Here is a 13,583-nt window from a genome sequence, read left to right as displayed (position 1 = left end):
GACATTCTCTGAGGCTGTGAGGGGAACTGGAGGGGCCCAAGCCTGTGCTTCAGCTCCGATTCTACCTCATACTGTGCATCCTAAGGAAAGAGACTTAACCTCTCTGTACCTTGGGTTCCTGTCTGTAAAGGGGTGAGCATGGCCCAACTTCCAGTTACACCATCTGAGCCCCTCTCTCCACCATTTCCCACCATTAGGTGGGTGGGTGGGTGGGGATGGTGGCAAGGTTCTCAACTGTTGCTGCTTTAGAATCAGACAAGAGACCGTGGACTTTGGTCCTGTCACTTACAGACTATTTCATCTTACCCAAGTGACTTAAGTCTCTGAGCCTCAGTTTCCTCATCTGTGAAATGGGTTTAAAACGCTCTCCTTGCCAGGACGACAGGCCAGGGTCAGGCACACAGCTGGCCTTTAATGAATACTGTACACGTGCATCTACAACTTTAGCAGCGCCCGCTTTGGGGCTGTCAGAAGTCCCCTCACTGGAAACACAGGGAGTGTGAACTGGTTTCTGCTTCCCTCCCTAACCTCTGTCTACCCTGCCCTTGTACACCTTAGTCTTCTTTTTGTTCTTTAACCTTATCAAATGTGTTCCACCTCATACTTGATAAGGAGGAAGAAGGAGCAAGGTTCAGAGAGCCCTGATTACCAAGGGACAGACAGGGAGCTGGCTCAGCCCTGCGGCTAAGGGAGGGGGCGGAGAAGCCATCAGAGCCCAGTCCTGAAAGGCAGTGGTGGCCTAGAGCCAGGCGCCCCTGGGGGGCAGTGCATCTCCTGTACTTCTGTGCCTGGAGCCAGAGTTGCGGGCGGGGTGGAGACTGCCGGTAGCTCTGAGGGCCAGTTCACCTAGAGCCTTTTGCTCTAATTGTGCCGGAATAGCTTAGAAGCCAGTATGGCAAAAATGTGTCCATTTGCTGCCGGAGGCTAAGTGGTTTTTAATTTATATCCGTAAAGTAAGCTGCATCCAGAGGAGTTTGGAATTTGCTCTCAGGGGTCACTCTGGATTACCACAACCCAGGCTGCCACCTGGATGGGGGAGGGGACCCCTGTGTGGTAGAACAAAGCTCCGGGTTTTTACTGGGCTCCAGTGGGGTCAGCAGAATTAGACAAAGACATATCCTTCTGCACAGTTGTCTTGTCTGAAAATGAAAATGGAGGTGCCAATCCCTTTCCTGCCTACCTCACAGGGCTTTTGTGAGGATCTAAGGAGCTCTGGGGTGGCGCTGTGGGTTAATGTGCCAGACTGCAAAGCCATTTGAACTGCAAGGTTGGCGGTTCAAGCTCACCAGCTGCTCCTCGGAAACCCTGTATAGGGTTGCTATGGGTTGGAATTGACTCGACAGCACTTAACAACAACAAGGAGCTCTGGTAGCGTAGTGGTTACGAATTGGGCTGCTAATCTCACAGTCAGCAGTTCAAAACTACCAGCTGTTCTGTGGGAGAAAGATGAGGCTTTCTGCTCCTGTAAAGATTTACAGCCTCGGAAACCCTATGCAGGGTCGCTATAGATCGGAACTGACTCCATGGCACATAACAACCAACCAAGGAGACAGTGCCTAGGAAAATGCCTTGGACACTATGGTGTCTTCTGAGACATGCTCTTCCCACCACTGGCTGAGCTGAGCTCTAAGGGACAGGCCGACTCAGGTCTCTGTGGTTGTGGCTGGTGGGCCAAAGGCCCCTTTCCTGGCTAAGAGGCAGGCCAGAGGGATGAGGGCAGCTCAGAGAGGCCCGGGAGAGTGAGCCCTTCCTCCAGTCTATCCTCACAAGTTCCCTTTTCTATGACATCTCGTATTCCTCTCCGAAGTCCTCTTTCTGTCTCTTGCACAAACCAAATCTCAGAGCTTTTGCATGGGCAGTTCCCTGTGACTAGGGCACTCTTCCCTCTCACCCTCCCACAGGTGACCCTTCCCTAGTATGTGGGTTCTTATTCACCCCTTAATATATTTATTGCCAGTGTCCCTCACTGACACTGTGTTCCCCACAGTGCCCAACACAGACCCTGACTCACAGGAGGAACTCAGTATAAATGTGTGCTGAATGAATGGATGAATGACTAGGTGGGGAAGGGCCAGTTCTTGGTCATTGCATATTCACCTCTCCATCCATGCTGACAATGATCTGATTCAGCACTGCCGTACATCTGGTGAGGTCAGGCCCAGGGCAGTGAGCTGGGGTCCCGGCAGTCTGTCTGGTCAAGCACTCGTGACGCCCCCCTCATCTTTCCCCTGTGACTGCCAGCGACCAATGTGGGGTAAGAGGCTTTGGCAGCATCTGTCCCTGTCCACTGGGCTTAGCCTGTACCAGGATCCACACAAAGACTTAGGGAGTTGGAAGGGGATCCCCGAAGGATGAGGGAGCCAGATGATAGTAGCTTCTGACAAGTAGAGGAGATTTTTTTTTTTTCTTAAGTGTTTTATTGTGAATTATGTGATAGTGTACATGGGTAGAGGAGATTTTTGAGGGTCTTGGCTGCATCTGCCTGGCCCAGGAGCTGCTTTGGATACCCCTAATGGCCAAGAGCGTCTCCTCTAGATGCCCAGTGCCACTTCCAACTGGCCATGTAACAGTGGATGTCAGTTACACGAAGTCTCAGTTTGCATCATCATCTATAAAATGGGAAGATGGCAGGACCAACCCTAGAGAGTGAGTATGAGGAGTCAATGAGATGTGTGGACAGTGATCCCAGCCCTGTGGTGGGCACATAGGTGACCTTCCCAAGGACACTTTTCCTTTCAGTCCAGGTCAGAGCCCTTGGACCACCTGCCTCCCTCCCACTGGGAGTTTTACGGGGAACACGGTGCCCACTATTCCCACTTGGCATTGCCTTGGCCTTTCTCTCCAAGCCTTAGGGCACATGCTCCACCTTTCCTTGGAAGCTGACTCAGATCCCTATGAGCAACTGCCTCACTGACACTGAGGTGCCCTTGCATGCGTGGATACAGGTCAGATGGCTGGGGAAGGTCACAAGTTGCGTTAGCTCATCAAATCCTGCCACAAGGTCTAGGTCAGGCCTCTGCCCAGCTTGAATCCTAGTCTCTCACTGAGCTGCATTCCTTAGTTCTCTGGGTTCTGCTGAGCACCTAGACCTTTGCATACGCTCTTCCGTGTGCTATTCCTTAGCTGATTGGCTGATACAAGTTACATGTGTATAAGTGGCGTCTTTTCTCAGTTTTCTGTGACCAAACCACTTCCCAGGCAGTTAATTATCCCTATCCCTGTCTCTCTGTTGTCTTCACGTTGTACGTACATCTGTCTCCCGCTTGAGCCCCAGTGAGGGAATGAGGCTTGGTCCCAGGACTTAGCAGAGGGGATTATACATAATAAATGAGGGACCATTCAATGTTTATATGAATAGATGGCTGGATGAGTCTCAGTAAGTGCCAATATAAATGGACACATAGATGGGCAGGTGGCTACAAACAGAGCTCAATAAATGTTCACTTAAATGAGTGAATGAATGAATGACTAGAAGAAAAGACAGCTGAAAACCCTTCAAGAATCTCTTGTGCTTATGATGGAACATTCATCCCCAATCAGACTTAGAACTCTCCCAGAGCAAGCCTTGTGTCTTTTTTATTAAGTATGGGGGACACACCGAATTCATGAGGAGTGTGTCTTCTCATCAGACCCAGGTTCCCTGAGGATTGTGTGTGTGTGGCAGGGGATGGTTTGGCTCCTGAAGGGTCACCCCCTCCATCCCACCCACGTGTCCCATCGCTTGTTCCCTCATTATTCGGTGGCCTCTCCGTGTTAAGCCCCAGCTGCCTTCGTGGTGCAACAAGAGTTAGGGGAGGTGGGAACTCACAGTTAGACAGCCCATCAGGCTCTGCTCAAAGGGCCGCTGGAAGGCTCTCGGGTCCCCACACCAGTCCAGCAGCTCCGTGGCAGCATTGTGGAAGTTGGAAGGATTCTGTAAGTGCTGCGGGAAAGAAAAGGAGGCAGCATGAGGCTCCAGGAATGAGACCAGCAAGACCAGGATGTGGGGCCTGGGGCAAGAAGACCCCAAGCCTCTCCAGGGAGGAGACTCCCAGAAAGGTACTTTCTTCAATCCACCCCTTCTCATCTAACTTTCCTCAACATCTCCCTTAGCCCCATCCTATCGATGAACAGGACGGGAATTAGTAACACCATTGCAAAGCCAGGAAAACCAAGGTCTAAACATTAGATACAATGTTTTAGTGCAGAGAGGAGAAGTCTGCAGGGAACTCAGGGTGGCAACCAGCCTCCATTCGTCAGGACTGTTTCTCCTTGACCCAGGACAGGCTGACCCTCGAAATTCCTTCACCTCTCTCCACCAGGTCAAAGCCCAGGTCTGGCTTCAGGGCACAATCCCCAACGTTCAACAGGATGGGATGCAGGGAGCCACACACCCCATCTGATGTGTGTGGTCAGTACCCACAGCTCCGCAGACCAAGATGATCTGGACTCAGTCTGGCTGGCCGGGGCTGCTGGCACTGTGGAAGGGGCATGGTGTAGACCACTCCCAGTCAGGAGCTGGAGACCAGAGAGGCTGAATTCTGGCACCGACAGTCTGGGCCTTGTGGCATACTGGTTAAGTTCCAGTGGTCTGAACCCACCAGCCACTCCAAGGGAGAAAGATGTGGGAGATACAGCCTAGCTAACCCTGTAGAGCAGTTCTTCCCTGTCCTATAGCATTGATATAAATCAGAACTGACTGGATGGCAGCAGGCCTGGGTTTGTTTATGTTTTGGTAACCGGGCCCACAGACCTTAGGGATGACAGAGGAGAGGGAGGTGGGGCAGGGTAGCTCCTGTGTTCACACCTTCAGTTTTTTTTAAATGTTTTTATTGTGACTTGAATGACAGTTTACTGGGCAGATCATTAGTTTTACATTCAACAAGTCATACACCTGCTTCATTACAATGATTACAATCCCCTCCATGTCCCATCAGTTAACAGTATTTCTCTCTGTTCATTTTAGCTCTTTTTTTAAAAACACTCAGGCATAAATAATAATTTACACCATCAAAGGGCACATTCTGCAAACCTGCCTCCTGACTGTCAGCTCTCAGTTCCTCTCTTTCCATGAGTCTATAGTCCTCAGCTGCTCCCTCTCTCCATGTCCCCATCTCTGCCTCCATCTCTGGTGTCACTGCTTCTCTGGATAAGGTCCCACATTCTGCTTGTGCTCTTCTCCCTTGATGGTCCTAGGGTCTTCTGTTTCTGGACTGTAAGATTAACCACTCCCCCATTTTTGTAACTTCTACCTTTACAACCGTGACAGTCACAATTAGTCATGATAACAATTACTCACTATTGAATCATAAGAATCTTATCCCCATCTCTTTTTACCAGATCCATCTAGACAAGACGAAAACTATTCAGTGGGGACTCTATCTTCCCCCACACACTCTTAAACTAAACTCCCTTTTGAAACCTTGTAAGCCAGTCACTTCACATCTTTATCACCCCCTCATTTTAGGTTGCCTGTCCTTATCTCTCCTGTTTGTGTACAGAGGGGATAGAATTGATACCTGATGTGAAGACTCCTTCACTCTCTGTTGGTATTTAGAGGCACTACCTCCATAAGTATAGATCAAGTTCACCAAATTGTAGCAATTTACCCTTGTTTCTTTTTATCAAAAAAAATTTTTTTTTAAGTTGAGTTCTGATTATCAAGCCATCGAGGTCATATGGGCACTATCTACAAGTCTGGGTGTTCTTGTGCATCTCCCCTCACATTCACTCTCAGCTCTAGCCCTCTGTGGCTATGTCCTTATCCATGGGCTTAGGTGTCCCCAGTCTCACCACACTTTGGACCAACCAGCCCTTCCTCTTCTCTCATCTCCAGGTCAATGGGAGTCAATGGCCCGTGGTTAAACTCAGCTCATTTCTTCATTGCTGCCTTTCCCCCTCTTCCACTCACCAGTAGACCAATGTGGTCACCAGCAAGTTTACATGGCTGTGCGTTCCCTTTGAGTTTCAGTCTTAGAGGAGAGTTTGTCCTGAAGGAACTTGATTGCTAGCCTTGATGTGTTCCTGGCAAACAGCTTGCTTATTCTTGTAGTAATGACTCCTTCAGTTTTTAACACCTGTGAAACCTTCCCAGGTCCAGCTGAGGCACAGAACCTGGCTGTAGGACCTGCAGGATCATGTAGACACCAGGCTGTGCCAAGGGTGTGTGTGTGCAGCGACACCGTACCCGGGTAGCAGACTAGGGGTGCTGGCAGGGAGGATGGGGTGATTCAGGAAGCTTGTCCTGGTTTCTGATAGGGATGGGTACAGGCTTCCACAAGCCCCTAGAGGGGTCTCTGGACCAGACCTCAGAAGAGGGAGTGGTGCTCTAGCCTACCAAGCCCCAAAGGGCAATGGACACCTGACCCTGCTCACCCGACATGAATTGCCTAGGGTGGGCAGTGGGGGCTGGTCCATAAGTCATCTGTCTCAGGGCCCGTGGCAGGGCCAGGACTAGGGTGAGTGAGGAATCTCAGATACAGAATTTAAGAAGGCGCCAGATCTCAGTGCTGACCCCACACTTGTACCACACTTGTATCTTTGAGCATCTCCTTAAATTTTGCACCGTAGGCATTACCCTTGGGGAGCATGGTGGCTTTGTAGGATAAACACTGGACTATGAAACTCAAGGTTGGCGGTTTGAGTCCACCAGCCACTCCACGGGAGAAAGAGGAGGCTTTCTGCTCTCACAAACAAAGATTTACAGCCTCAGAAACCCTACACAGGGTCGTTACGAGTTGGAACTGGCTTGATGACACGTAACAACAACAAAGGTACCTCCCTCATCTCATCCTACCCCCAACCTCAAGATCTGAGACCACAGTGCGTGTACTGGTGGCAGGCGAGGGGTGGAATGCTGGGATGCTGAAAGGAGTCCCATGTGTTCATTAGGGTGCACAGCCCTTCAGGGTGGGGGATGGGTAAGATCCATGCTCACACAGTGGTTCCCCCAGTGGGTGATGATCCCAGGGAAGAGTGTTGCTCCTGCTCTCCCTTCTAGGGGCTGCACTAAAACTCAGCATGTGCACTACTTTATAGACTATTTCTTCATTCATTCCTAACATCACTGAATGTCTCATTCTTTACATGTGAGCAGAGAGGCTCTAGGTGACCTGCCCACTGCCACTCAGCTGGCAAGGATTCGAACGCAGGATGGGGTACTGACATCTCTTGGGCTCTCTCTGTCGAAGGATGGGCCATTGTGTTGCCTGGGGGAGACCCAACACTGCATTCCAGGGTGCTTGTCCCTGGCCCCGAAGCTCTGTCCATGTGACTGGGAGCAGGGAATTGATTCCTAGGCTAGTCGGAGAAATGGCAGGAGATGCACTAGGCGTCCACAGGGGAGGGCAAAGAGCTCCGGGAGAAAGCCAGGACTCGTGGGTTCTCACTCCTGTTCAGTTCACGGCTCTTGTGTAAAATGGACACAGTCATAGCCCGGAGACATCTGGAAAGCCAAGAGGGTGTCGCATGGGGGGGGGGGATGCGGGCAGAGATGAAGGGGCATCATCTCCGGTGGCTGGGAAAGATGAGGGGAGCAGTCGCAATCCCAGGGCGGTAGCCTCACCCCAAACTGCAGTACCTATGAGAGTGGTGTGGGGCACCCTATGGGGCAGGGGCCTGGGGCCACACTGCCTTCACATCCTGGCTGCTGACCTGAACTGGTCCCCTCAATCTGAGCCTCAGTTGTCCCATCTGTATAACGGGGTGATGGACCCTGGCTTGCTCTGGGGACTTTCGTTTCTTTCATTTAGGACCTATGACTGTTATTATAATATGTCCGTGAAAGGCCAAGGTTTAAAAATGGGCAGAAGCAAAGAAGGAGGATTCGAATATCCCCCCTCCACTGAAGGAAAGGGAAAGGAAATGATGGAGGGAAAAAAGAGGGCAAGCGAGTTGTGACGATGCACCCAGGCAAGGGGCTGTGATGAGGATTAAACAAGATTAAGTTCATTTGGCACCTGGCGAAGTGCCCGGTGTGTGGGGTGCTCCCACGTGAGGTTCCCCGGGCTCCTTGGGAAACACAGCTGCAGCTGCCGCCCTCAGCCCTGGATCTGCAGAAGATGGAAGGAGCTTCCACTTCTAGAAAGCACCCTACCAAGAGAGCTGCAAAGACCCGGACCCTCTCTCTGAAACATGCGCCCTCTGAGGCATCTGGGCTCCAGGTGGAAAGCTGTGCAAACCAGCTAATTCCGTGCCCAGCAGCCTGCCTCTGCTAACCGAGTTGTTCCGTTTGTTTATACGATGTCACACCCAATTAGCAGGGCTAGGCGGCCACAGCACACTGCTCTTCCCACTCCTGGGCACCACCTCTTTGGGGCTCTGCGATCTTGGTGCTGGGGCCCAATTTTGTTAGGGTCCTCAAACACCCAGTCTTCCATAACTCTTTAATCTCCAGGGTGTCTTGCCCACCTCTGAGCTCCTCCAGCCTCACCCCCAGCCAGCCATGTGAGCTTGGGCTCTGGGTGGTCATTTATGGGTGCATCTCTTTGGTAGCGTAGTGGTTACGAATCGGGCTGTGAACCGCAAGGTCAGCAGTTTGAAACTACCAGCTGTTCCGTGGGAGAAAGATGAGGCTTTCTGCTCCCATAAAGATTTACAGCCTTGGAAACCCTGTACAAGGTCGCTATGAGTCGGAACCAACTCCACGGCACATGACAACAACAAAAACAACTCATTAGTGGCGAGGAAATCAGGCACCCTCTTCATTGGCTTTGCTGCTCAGCTGTTCTGTGGCTTTGACCAAGACCCTTGCCCTCTCTGTGTGTTAGCTTCCATGGGCACAGAAAGTCAAGTGGTCCAGGGAAATGTGCGGGACAGACCTGGTTCAAATCCCGTCTCAGACAGTGAGCCATCAGCCCGTGGCATGTAAGTGTCAGTTTCCTCATCTGTGAAATGAGGGTGGGAACAGCGTGCAGGCTTATTGCAAAGTTTAGAGATAACATACGTAAGGTTCCCGTTACAAAACCCCCAAATACCAAACTCACTACCGTGGATTTGATTCCAACTCACACGGACCCTGTTTCTGAGACTAAATCTTCAGGGAAGCAGATAGCCTCGTGTTTCTCCTGTAGAGCAGCTGTCGAGTTTGAAACCACCAACTTTGAAGTTAGCAGTCCAATGCTTAATGCGCATGGTGCCACGACGGCCCCATTACAAAGGAGGTGCCTGATGAAAGACTGATGATGTCACTTTTGCCATGGCAGCTTCAGGGTTCCGTGTTTCTCCACGTTGCCCTCTGCCGACATAGGGAATGACTAGTGAGTCGCCAACTGTCCAAAGGATGGCTCTGTCACTGTCACTTCAGAGTGGTCGCTGGCAACCCATGGGGTGGGGGGTGAATTCTGCAATCCTTTGCTGGTCTGCTGATGGGGGCGCAGATTTGAAGCACAAAGAGCCCTCCCTGGTGGCACCTGCTATATATATATATATATATATATGTTGTCCTTTACTAGAAGGCCTGCCCAGCTCCATGACTGCTCAGAAGACTGGGGCTGCACCCAGCGGCAGCTGAGTTTGCTAGGGCAGAAGCAGGGGCACTGTGATGCCCAGACCAGGGATTGGCAACCTTGAAAATGGTGAACTCATTTACTTATCTCTCCATCTGTGAATCCAGTGATCTATGTATCTGTCCATCCATGCATCTGTCTGTCCACTCATCCATCTGCCCATCCAACACAAGACCAATTTATCCATCCCTCCACCTGCTCACCTACCCACTCATCCATTCGCTGCTGTATCCTCACTCAGCCACTTATTCATCCATCTACCTATCTACCCATCCATCTCTACATTAATTTATCCAGTCACCCACCCATCTAATTCATGCCTTTCTCCATCCATCACTTATACCCCCCCCAATCCTGCCACTTAATTACCATCCATCTGCCCATCCATTCATGGCATTATCCATCAACCCATCAGTGCCCTGTCCTCCCACAACAGACAGGAGCCCCACTCCTGGGCAGTGGACACTCTGCTAGACTCTGTTGCCCCAGCGAAGAATATGCCATCTCCTCAGCTCCAGGGACTCTCAGCCCGGTGGAAGAGCTGCTACATGCACTGAAGAGCCTAGAACTCAAGGGAGGAAGAGAAGGAACCTGTGGGCACCCAGGAAATGCCCAGGTTCAGAGATGGGGCAGGAACAGATGCTCAGAAAGGCCCCTGGGTTTAGGAAGCTGTTGGGCAGGGAATTAGCTGATATGCACAGCTTGACCTTGGAGTCAAGTTTGCTGCAGACCCTCGCAGGGTCCAGCACTGTGAGGCAGAGAATGGGGGGCAGGCAGCTGAGCTACAGACCAGCCTCAGCCTGCCGCGGTCGCCCTCTGAGGCCGCGTGGAACAAACACGTCAGCTCTGAGTTGTGTCTGACTGGAGGGGTGGGAGGAGGGACAAGGCTGACCCTGGGGGCACTGGAGAATGAAGGCAGTCTGCGTCCACTTACAAATGCATCCCAATCTGGACCAAAGGCAGAGAGGCAGAGCCTGGGACCACCCCATCTCACTTGCCTGACATAGTGTGTGTGGAGGGAGACAGAGGCAGGGGAAGACTGGGGAAGGCCAGCTGAGGATTTCCAGCCCTCACTGGCTGATGGGTGCACTGTGGTGCTCAGGTGTGAGCCAGGCTATAAGAGGACTGGTACTGGGCAGGATCCAGAGGAGGACCAAAGGTTGCCTGGTCAGGAGTAAATGGTCCACCAATGCAGGGAGGAGAGATAAATTGTGAGAGGGTGTTATTAGGAACGCCATGCCTGGTACACTGGGCAGCAGGAAAGTATTGCTGGAGACAGGGTCACTGCTGCTGATCCCACAGAAACAGGCAGAAGAAACTGGGTCAGAGGCAGAGCTGGGAGGAGGCGAAGAGCTCAAAACTACCCCCCACCCCACCCCATGGAGGAGGGAAGGCGCATCATTCTGCTTTCTATTCCGTGATCATGAGCAGAGACAGCACTGGTGTTTGGGAGAACTGTTGGGGCTGGATTCAATCTCTAACAAGTCTTCTTCAATTTCCTCTCCTCAGGCCCCGCGCAGGCTCACACACATTGCTTCTTGATGCTCATGAGAGGATGTACATCCTTCATTCTCGAAGAACAGCCCCTGTCCCACCTGGTGGGACCTCACTGAGGGTCCGTCTGAGGTGAGGGGAGGAGAAGCTGGGTGGGGATGGACTCCAAGGCCAACCTGAGTCCTGCCCAACCAGGGAGTCACGCAAGTGTCCTCTCCTGGCTCCCAGAGCCACCTGCTAAGTCCACCTAAGCCCCACTGCCCTTGGCCAATCACCTGCTGCATGCTGAGACTGGGTACTTCACTTACAATCTCCTCCCAGCATCGTACAAGGTAGGCCTGATTGTCCCGTTTGACACTGAGGTTTAGAGACATGAAGTAAATACCCTGAGATCCCACTGTGGGTACATGAAGGAGGAGGATGTGGCTCCAGCCATTTGATTCCCAAACCCGTGCCACCTCCAGTACCTTGTGTGTACTGAAAATCTCAGGAATAGCCACCACCCAGGTCAGTGGAGCCTCCAGATGAAGGTGAACTGAGAAGAAAGATCTGGCTCTCTATTTCCAAATATCAGGCATGAAGCCCTCATCCATCATGAGGATGACATGGGACTAGGCAGTGTTTTGCTCCATTGTGCATGAGGTCACCATGAGCCAGGGGCAGCTAACAGCAAACGGAAACATGGCCTGTGTTGAGCTGCTGGAAGCTGAGCCCAGGGCCTTAGCCCATCTTCTTCAGGTGGGCGCTGCTGAGCCCACTGGGACACTTCTCTGCACCTCTCACTAACCAGGGCAGGGTAGTGGAGGGCGAATTGTCTCCCGGACTTGCAGTCTAAAGGAAACACGCACGCATCACCCTGATCTCACAGACCAGGCCCTCCTAGCCTGGGTGCTGGGCTGTGTGACGTCAGCTTCCCCTTCCCATCTCTGTATCTTCTTTAAAGAACAGCTGGCAGACAGGTGAGAGCGCATGTCTAGGAAGGTACTTCACTGCATTCTCATTACAGCCTGGAGCCCATAAGCAGAGCCCAGAGAGGGCTTGACACTGGCCCAAAGTCACACAGCTGGGATAACAGGGGAAGCAAAAGGATGCAGGCAGCTTCAAATCCAGGTGTGTACGGCTCCATGTTAGGCTGGTCCAAGGCAGCGCCAGCCAGCTCATGCCCACCATCTCTTCCCCCTACTGCCCTGCCACAGCCAAGGCCCACAGCCCCCCGTCTCTTCCTACCTCCACACCCAGCCCCTCGTTGGTTAGCTGGGCCAGGAAGGCAGGAGAGAACGTGTTTCTGCCGGTTCGCAGTCCCCACCCACCTGCTTAATGCACTGCAGTCTGTCATTGGTCTGCTGAATGTGCCTGTCCATAGAATTCATTCTGACCGTTTCACTGGCTTCTACCCGAGAGCCATGAACGGTGTCCAGCCTGTGAAGAAACAAGAGGGGAGATGTCAGTCATTGGGGTCAGGTAGAGTCTTGAGCCTCCACCTCCCAGCCCCACCCTATGTATGCTGGCCCAGTGACCTTGGCAAGTTCTAGGGCCTGTAAGCTGCGGTGGCTGGAGCAGCAGGCAGGTCCGCGCTGGAACAGGGATCTCTCTAGTGAGCTGCGTCCATCCAAACAGTCCTGGTCCCCACCTGCCCATCCCTTTATGCTTCCATGCGCCCCGGGAAATACTCTGTAACATCTATGGTGTGCTGGGCCCAGGGCTCGATCTATGGGGCACATGAAGATGAAATGAAATGATTTCCTTGTATTCAAGGAACTCCGGGTCCAAGCCTACAGACACTCGAGGCCCCCTACTGGGTGATTATGTATTGAGCTAGCCCAAGCATTGGGCATAGATGTTGCTGTTCAGTGATGTTGAATTGATTCCGACTCATAGCGACCCTGTACAGGGTTTCCAAGGAGCTGCTGGTGGGTTTGAACCACTGACTTTGCGGCTAGTAGTCCAGTGCTTATCCTATGATGACACATCAGGACATAGATGCTGTTCTTATACCCCCATTTTACAGATGAGGAAACTGAGGCTCAGAGAGGTGTTTCAGAATCATGGTTTTTCTGTTACAAGCAACTCTGTGGATAGAGACTGGCAAGGGCTCGGGACCCCCACTGCTGGCCACGCCACTGCTGCAGGTGTAAGGTGGGGAGGCAATGGTGAGGTACTATTCTCATCTGCCCTCCAAAGCTTCCCCGACTTGTTTCTCCTCCTGGCGAGGAGACCCCTGGTGAGCATCACAGGAAGCGGGCTCTTGGCAGCCAGGGACAAAGCACGGTGGGGGAAGCAGGGACACTGGAGGGCCCACAGAGGGGATGTGAGCTACGCTTATCACCTGCCAGAGAGCCAGGTGCCAGTCCCCACCTAAGCACAGGAGATCATCTTTAGGCACCACAAGGTCCCCACAGGCTGCGAAGGCCCAGCCCCCACCTCGGACAGCTAAAGAAACCCAGTAAACAAAGGCCTGGGTTTGCACAGTTCTTGGATGAGAAGCCTGAAGGGAAATGTAGGACTAACCCCTATCCTGAGGGCACAGCCAGCCAGGACAAAGGGCCTGCGGTGGCCCAAGCAGTCAGCAGGGGGCGCTGTTGATGAACCTTAAGTGTCCAGAGG

At 52.2% G+C, this 13,583-nt stretch overlaps 1 protein-coding gene across 1 annotated transcript in view; it reads right to left on the bottom strand.

Annotated features, from left to right (window-relative positions):
* Positions 1–12,398, bottom strand: part of ZMIZ1 (zinc finger, MIZ-type containing 1) — a 115,201-nt gene extending 102,803 nt beyond the window's left edge. The window contains exons 1-2 of the mRNA XM_006837437.1: positions 12,290–12,398; positions 3,809–3,922 (exon numbers count right to left, since the gene is read on the bottom strand). Coding sequence (XP_006837500.1) covers positions 3,809–3,922; positions 12,290–12,349 — 174 coding nt within the window. The 5' untranslated portion in view covers positions 12,350–12,398. The remainder of the gene's footprint in view (positions 1–3,808; positions 3,923–12,289) is intronic.
* Between the last annotated feature and the right edge of the window lie 1,185 nt (positions 12,399–13,583).

Source organism: Chrysochloris asiatica, unplaced genomic scaffold (assembly GCF_000296735.1).
Source record: "Chrysochloris asiatica unplaced genomic scaffold, ChrAsi1.0 scaffold00020, whole genome shotgun sequence".
NCBI classification, from domain to species: Eukaryota; Metazoa; Chordata; class Mammalia; order Afrosoricida; family Chrysochloridae; genus Chrysochloris; species Chrysochloris asiatica.
This window is presented reverse-complemented; position numbering and strand designations above follow the sequence as displayed.